Here is a 6,691-nt window from a genome sequence, read left to right as displayed (position 1 = left end):
GGTGAATCTTTATAATAGGTTTGGTATTTTCAAAAAAAGAAAGAAATGGTGACCACATGATGTCGGCATAGCTAATGGAGTGGGGAGTTGCAAGGAACCGCTGGGACCTGACTTGAGACGAGGTAGTCGAGTTGGAGTCCGGTAGGGTGTGCGGCGTTGACGCATGGTGCAGATGCAGATGGTGTCGTGGCTTGTATAGGTGAGCGCAACAAGAGGAGCGCGGGGCAATAATCTACGAAGTAACAGTCAAAATAAAGAGCCGAAGAGCCAGTCGCGATCATGGGATCCATATAAAAACAGTGAAATCGTGTCTACCAAAATGCTCCGAAAACTGCAATTTTTCGGTGAAGTTTCACTGAATTCTCACAAATCAAATTGGTCCCAGGACCAACCCTGAAACCCACTGGGCCCAAAAGAAACCAAGGAGCTCATAATAAATAAAAACTTATAAATGATACTAGTAAAAAGAGAAACACTTTTTATTATAGCCTTTGAACAAACAACAATATTCTACAAACCTTGATCCCCTTGGGTGGTGGATTATTCCCAACAAGAAAAGATTAAACACAATATCCGACCAACAACAGCAAACCGTAAAACCAATCCGACACAAAAGAAATTGTACACTTGAGAGGCTAGCAGCAGCTTCAAGCTCTGCTAGCAGTGGAAGTTTACGACGACGCATGAGATGTCGTCTTTGCTCCTCCTGTTCACCGCCTGCTCCGTCAAATGCTTCGCAGCTGCCTGTGCGTCCCTGATGTCCTTGATCTCATCAACAGCCTCTTGGTTGGTCATCACCTGAATTTATGTCATATTTGCATTAGTACCATTTGCAAATCGTAACTCACCAGATGCAACTTAGCAACCCATACATGAACTGATGATCAATCTAATCAGAAAATAAGTTTGGTCCATGGCAAAATGAATGAAGCTAAACATGAAAGCCCGGCTAAGTGCTATACATGCTTGAACAAACACTATTTGCACTATGTTCAAAAACAGATTATATAGTGCGTGCATATCCATAGATGACTGCACAGAGGTCAGAGGACACAGACTGGTTTATACTGAGCTTAGATACATAATGCAATGAGTTAGATCCCATCCATCAGGAATAAATGGCGTGAGATTTATAGGCATCACCTTCCACAAACCATCACTTGCTAGAATTAGAAAATCTGAACTCTCATCGATAATTTCCTCAGCCACGTGTGGCTCAGAGCTGAGGTGCTTTTTCAAGCTCCGGTCTCCGAATGCTCTTGCAACAGCCAGCTGCCCATCAACTCGTGGCACATCTCCTGCAAATGAGACATGTTCGGAATTGAACCTCAATAAAGTAAAGATCATAAGCTTGCGACGATTACTAGCAAAAAGAAAACCGCTATTAGCTGAATCACGTCCCTCCCGTCCCTCGCGTCGCCCCTAGGGCGACTCGGGGGAGTCTAGGGCTTTCCCCCGCCGCCTCCCCCCACCTCCCCCACCCCCCTCGCCGCCACTGGAGACGACCGCCGGGAAAGCCCGCGCGGGCGCCGGGGAAGGTGGCGGCGGGGTCTTCGGCGCTTCTTCTTCACGGAGGCCATCGGATCCAGGGCGGCGGCCCCTGCTGGCGTGGCGTGCAGCATGCCTGAGGGTTCGGCCGTGAGGACGGCGAGCCGCAGGCGTGCCAGATCTGGAGGTATTGCCCCCTTCCCTTCCATGCATCCCTTCCCAGTCCCTGGTTTGGTTTGGATCTTGCCGGATCCACCTCCGGTGTGTTCTGGTGGAGCAGATCGGTGTCCGGGGGAAACCTTGGCCGCCTTGGCTGGCCGGCAGCGGCGACGCCGCTTTTTGGCGCCGCTTTCCTCCTTGGGGGCGCTGCTGAGGGCACCATCTCTCCACTCCGACCCATGTCCGGGTGAAAGCCCAAGATCCGATGCGGATCGGGCGTCGGCGGCGCCCCGTGCACCGTAACCTTCCTGGAGGCGACGCCAAGGACATTGGGATCGGATGGAAGGGTCTGCAGGTGAGGGGTGGGGATGTGCTGCCTCCCTGTCGGTGGAGCGGTGTTTCTTTCTATATATTCTTGGCGGCGGCTCTTGGCGGCATGGAGCAGCGGAGGCTTGGCGTCAGATGTGTGGTGACGGACACGCGCAGGAGGTCGACGCTGTCTGGCGTCGTGGTGGCGTCGGCGGCAGCGAGACCGGGCAAGGCCGATGCAACAGTACAGCTCTGAAGATGGATATATGGCAGGTGCTGTGGCGGCCTCATACCCGGCAGACTTCCTGGTTGAGGAGCACGCCGGACTGGTGGGTGCCCATACCCGGCAGGCGTCCTGGTTGGGACCTCAGGTCTTAGATGTTAGGTTTGGCTGCGAGGTCTGTTTGGTATTAGGCCCAGACCATTAGCGCCCCTTCATCAGTTAGATAGGAGTAGCGACAGAGGTTGCGAAGATGGTGGCTTTGGTCTTACTGTTGTACGACTTTGTAAGGTCTTGTGTTAATAATTAATAAATTGGCCGTATGCATCGTCCAGATGCATCGGCCGGGGGTATTCCTCCTTTTCTAAAAAAAAAGCTGAATCACGTGAGTGCCACTGCGAGTTGCTACTGGATAAAAAGAAATCCTCGGCATCCCACCAGACAAGGTTCAGGAGGAAAAATAATAATATTCATAACCATCAAATTCGAATGAATATACTTTTTCAGGCATATAGTAACGCGTTGGTAGGGATTGACAAGAGATGGTTGTTACCTGGTAGGTTCGAAACAAATCCACCTTTTTCCTCAATAATTTCTCGCTCCATGCTAGGCTCGTGATCAACTGAAAGCTGCTCTGCTTTACCATTCTTGCTAATAACTGCTCGTGAATCTCCAATATTCGCGACCACTAGCTTCACACTATCGTTACTGCTTATTAAGATGGCGGTAACAGCCGTGGAGCCTCCTCTTCCCAACTCAGCTGCTTTTTCCAATATTTTCTCATCGGTAAGTAGATATGCTTTTCTGATGGCATTTTTCGTGTCACTCAAGAATTCTGGCTGAGTATGCAGATATCAATACAACAATCAGTATGGCTGTAAATTCAGTTGACTATGTCCAAATAGGCATAAGCTGTGACTTAAGTCGCTACCTATATTGCTCTTTCTGTTTCTAGTATAGTAGTTGCAGGTAGATTGCAGAAAAAATAGCATACATTCAAAATATATGCACTTCTTAACCGATAAAAAAAAATCTAACCTTATTAAAACGTATTGCCAACATTACTGATTGAAAAGTGTTTTCTTTTTCACCATATGCCGATGAAGCTACCATAACCAAACATTTGAGATATAATAGCAGAACACTCTCACCAGTAACATTTTAGCATATAGGCATGGTAGCAATTACTGAACTTTGACCCTACAAAAATCTAAAGCAAGTGGAATCAAAGCATTACCTCGCTCAAGATGTTATCAAAGAGATGTGCACGCAGAAAGTCTGGAACAGTGTGGCCCAGGTGGCCATCAAATATTGCAAACAAACCCAAATCATGCTCCCCAACTTGCCTATACTCCGCCACCAAGTAGTCCTCCATTGGATGATTTGATTTCCCCTTGACAAGATGGTAACCATGCTTGACACGCCTGCCTGACAATTTTGTCTTGCCCTTCCCTGTTTCTGGCCCTGATGAACTAAAAGCATCTTTCACCTGTAAGAACATCCAGACCAATTGTCAACCAAGCTATGCTGATAATGACCTCAACACTCAGCAAGGCAAATATATGACTACAACTTTGTTGGACATCCAGCACAACAAAAAGACATTTCAAGGCAACTAAAAAGAGTAAACTTCACAGGAAGCTTTCAAGACAAAAAGACAAAAGATAGTTTCCCAAAATGAGCCTGTCTAAATAGTTCCCCAAAATGAACTTGTCTAGAACTGTCTGGACACCCAGTAGTGCATAACATTTCAAGGCAACTATTTTTTTTAACCTTATATCGCAAACTCTTAAAACTCACAAGCATGTCGTGGTATCAAGCATTTTCCAGCTACAGTTCTTGTTTGGTTCGCAACTGCTAGGTTTCTCAGACAATAACATATATTTCCAAAGTTATGTTCCTCTGCTCCTCGGCTATTCATAAATTCCATAAATTTAGTTTAGTAGGGAAAAACATATTATTCGGCCTTCATTGCCAAACAAAATTTAGGAACCAGTAAGCACAAAAATAAAACTTAAAAGATTTGGCCTGCAGGACTGCATTTCATGTGATTTTCACCTGCAATTCCATGTTTTTCTGTAGGAATGACATTCGTGATTTGGCGTCTAGCATGCATCATTTTTCAATAGAGATGGCAGATATTTACAATATAATCCACTCCAGTGCATTTAGTCTTGATTTCCAATACAAAATAGAACTCATACTAAACCAGCAAACATGGCGGCTGTGTCTCTGAGTGTCAATTAAAATCTAAGCCTGTGCATATTGTCCACTGTATTGTGCTCTCCTACCATACTTCTATAACCAACATGTCGACTAGTTTTCTCTTGTTCCTAAAGGGTTTGCTTCCTCCAGATTTCTTCATTCCAGGGCTATCAGCAAGAAACAGGGAATTTATATTGTTCGCTAACGACAACACATGAGACATCCATAAACGTAGCGCACTAGTGCATATACATGTGGGACATATAGATTTTGCTTCTAGGCTTTTTGTAGTTCTTGATTGCATTTGACTTAAAAAGCACTCGACACTTGAGAAGACATTTGCAATCTCTTTTGCAAAACTAACAACCTTGATTCAGATTAGCACTTGTATTACCACGGTGATATTTTAGCATTAGAACAGTAAATTCCTTTCCCTAAGTTAATACATCCAGCTATTGAAACCTATATATACTGATTCTCGGAAAGAAACCAAGTATATAGCTCAACCCACCGCCCCACCCCCACCGAAGAAAAAAAGCTAATACTACAAAGATCCATGGTAGCCAGGCCTCATTACGGGAAACCAGGCTTGACAACTCACAACCATCTGCATCACTGGAGAAGGTAAAATAGTTGACCAGCAAAACTAACCGCTTGACTATCATCATTCTACAATCTCCCAAGACATGCTCGGACTTAAGCACGACACGTGAATCACGTCCGCCATTTCACGGGTCTCTCAGACGCCAGCTCACATCTTTAATGGAAGGCCAAGGACAAGAAAACCAAGCATGCGATGCATCTACCTAGCTAAACTCGCAAAACAGCGCAAACTGATTACCTTGTCCTTCATCTTGTGGTAGATTTCCTTGCCGGCCATGGGATCAGGTTCCTCCTCGAGACCACCGGTTTACAAGTCCCTGGCTGAAACTCGGTCGGTCGCCCAGCACAGGAATATGGTTTCTTGGAATCCAGCCGCCCCTCGGGAAGTCAGAATCGCACCTCTCCCCGCTGTCATCCACCGAACAAATACAATACAGCTGATGGTCGGATGGATCGGTCTGAAGTGATTAACAATGCTAACAGCTTCTAATAATTGAGGGAGGGAGGAGGGGTTGGTGGTGGTGGGGTGGTGGTGGTCAGCTTTGGCCTTGCGAAGGGGGCTGGATCTTGCTGGATAGAGTCGGTTGACCTGAGATTGGTAGGGTGGGGCGGGGCAATGGAAATGTCAGGCGCGGACAGGAAAATAAGCGGTTGGTTTCCCCCTGTCCTTTCCTTTTCATACTAGTATTTCACATTTGGGAGTATTTCATTTCATGTGAAATGCAGGACCGGGGCAAAAAATCTCACGACTCTATTTGACAAACTTGGCATCTGACCACTCTGGGGTCTCATGACAAGCTATCTATAAAAACATGTGTATACTTAAAAGCGGTATAATTAGATTGACTGGTCCTCGACCACAAGTTGCAAAATGGGACAAACACGAGTAATTTGACAGGGGGTAGTTTCCTCTCTTGTCACGGAAAGAACAAGCGCTTGCTTGTTACTCCCTCTGTAAATTAATATAAGAGTGTTTAGATCACTATTTTAGTGTTCTAAACGCTCTTATATTAGTTTACGGAGGGAGTACTTCAATAAAGTAGAACATGGCCACTTGCCATTAAATCATTTGTATACTTCATTTATTTATTTTCTATATATGGTATGGCTTTGTATGCAACGTTTCTTTTCCTGAGTTTTATATGGTTCACATGTAATTTTCAGATATAGTATCAGAACCGCACAAAAACATCTGAAGCGTGAGACTGGAATTCGGTTTATTTTAGAAAGGAAAAAGGTAAAGACAAAATGTATTCTAAGAAAATGAAAGCGCAAAGGCTAATATGTTTTGCAAAAAGTTATATGCATACACCCCAACTCATTTTGAGTTTAAACTTGACGGAAAAAATACAATGGCATATGGAGAATTTTGCATCTTGACTTTCTTTTAAAAATCAACATAGTTTTTTTTTCGCAAAGGGAGATTACGCCTGATCTCCGCATCAAACGATGCACACAACCATCTTTATTACATTATTCAACAAGGTCTTACAAAGTAAATACATAGATCAACCCAAAGCCACCTTCCTAATAAAAATAATCTCCATACCTACAAGATATGATGTGCCCTCGTCTCGAGCCACACACAACAAGAAACCTGATGGCCTCACCAAGCCGTCCGCTGGCTAGCCAGGAGCACCAACGCGTCTAGCAAATCCTCAACATGCATCGCATGCGCACGATGTAGAATCCTTCGCCACCTTCTTC

The 6,691-nt window shown here is 45.1% G+C and overlaps 1 protein-coding gene across 1 annotated transcript; it reads right to left on the bottom strand.

Annotated features, from left to right (window-relative positions):
- Positions 1-458: 458 nt before the first annotated feature.
- Positions 459-5,633, bottom strand: LOC109744391 (probable protein phosphatase 2C 62). Its single transcript, XM_020303504.4, has 5 exons — positions 5,223-5,633; positions 3,414-3,665; positions 2,730-3,015; positions 1,144-1,298; positions 459-798 (listed from the first exon to the last, which is right to left on the bottom strand). The coding sequence occupies exons 1-5, from the start codon at positions 5,259-5,261 to the stop codon at positions 658-660; spliced, it is 873 nt and encodes a 290-aa protein (XP_020159093.1). The 5' UTR covers positions 5,262-5,633; the 3' UTR covers positions 459-657.
- Between the last annotated feature and the right edge of the window lie 1,058 nt (positions 5,634-6,691).

The sequence above is a fragment of the Aegilops tauschii genome, chromosome 2 (genome assembly GCF_002575655.3).
Source record: "Aegilops tauschii subsp. strangulata cultivar AL8/78 chromosome 2, Aet v6.0, whole genome shotgun sequence".
Classification (NCBI taxonomy): domain Eukaryota; kingdom Viridiplantae; phylum Streptophyta; class Magnoliopsida; order Poales; family Poaceae; genus Aegilops; species Aegilops tauschii.
This window is presented reverse-complemented; position numbering and strand designations above follow the sequence as displayed.